We start from the raw sequence: 726 nt of genomic DNA on the forward strand, positions 1-726 counted from the left end.
TTAAATAAGACTACAAATACAAAACAAGATTAAAACTAAATATTTAAGAATTGTTGAATATTGATGATAAACTTATTTGCATGTATTTGCATAACATTATTAAATCAGAGGCAATGATTTTAGCGCTATAAAGTCAATATCGTTACTAAGTTACCCATCACCATAATTTGAAGAGATAAGAGGATTGTCGGTACACTTACCTCGCAGGGCAGTGACGGGATGGGCATTGGAACTGTATGTACACTTACCTCGCAGGGCAGTGACATGATGGGCATTGGAACTGAAGGTACACTTACCTTGCAGGGCAGTGACGGGATGGGCATTGGAACTGTAGGTACACTTACCTCGCAGGGCAGTGACGGGATGGGCATTGGAACTGTATGTACACTTACCTCGCAGGGCAGTGACATGATGGGCATTGGAACTGAAGGTACACTTACCTTGCAGGGCAGTGACGGGATGGGCATTGGAACTGTAGGTACACTTACCTCGCAGGGCAGTGACGGGATGGGCATTGGAACTGTAGGTACACTTACCTCGCAGGGCAGTGACGGGATGGGCATCGGAACTGAAGGTACACTTACCTCGCAGGGCAGTGACGGGATGGGCATTGGAACTGTAGGTACACTTACCTCGCAGGGCAGTGACGGGATGGGCATTGGAACTCCTTTAGTTCAGCCCAGACATCTTGGCTCATCTCCATGTTTTATGTTTTACGCGACCTAG

General features: G+C 46.6%; 1 protein-coding gene across 1 annotated transcript; it reads left to right on the forward strand.

The window, feature by feature from the left end:
- Positions 1-267: 267 nt before the first annotated feature.
- Positions 268-726, forward strand: LOC127840435 (uncharacterized). The gene has a single exon (XM_052368850.1). It carries the CDS (start codon positions 268-270, stop codon positions 724-726), a length of 459 nt encoding a protein of 152 aa, XP_052224810.1.

Source organism: Dreissena polymorpha, chromosome 8 (assembly GCF_020536995.1).
Source record: "Dreissena polymorpha isolate Duluth1 chromosome 8, UMN_Dpol_1.0, whole genome shotgun sequence".
NCBI classification, from domain to species: domain Eukaryota; kingdom Metazoa; phylum Mollusca; class Bivalvia; order Myida; family Dreissenidae; genus Dreissena; species Dreissena polymorpha.

What these genes read in the sequence shown, in the direction of transcription:
- LOC127840435 (XM_052368850.1), top strand. Translation starts at nt 268, where the DNA reads ATGGGCATTGGAACTGAAGGTACACTTACCTTGCAGGGCAGTGACGGG.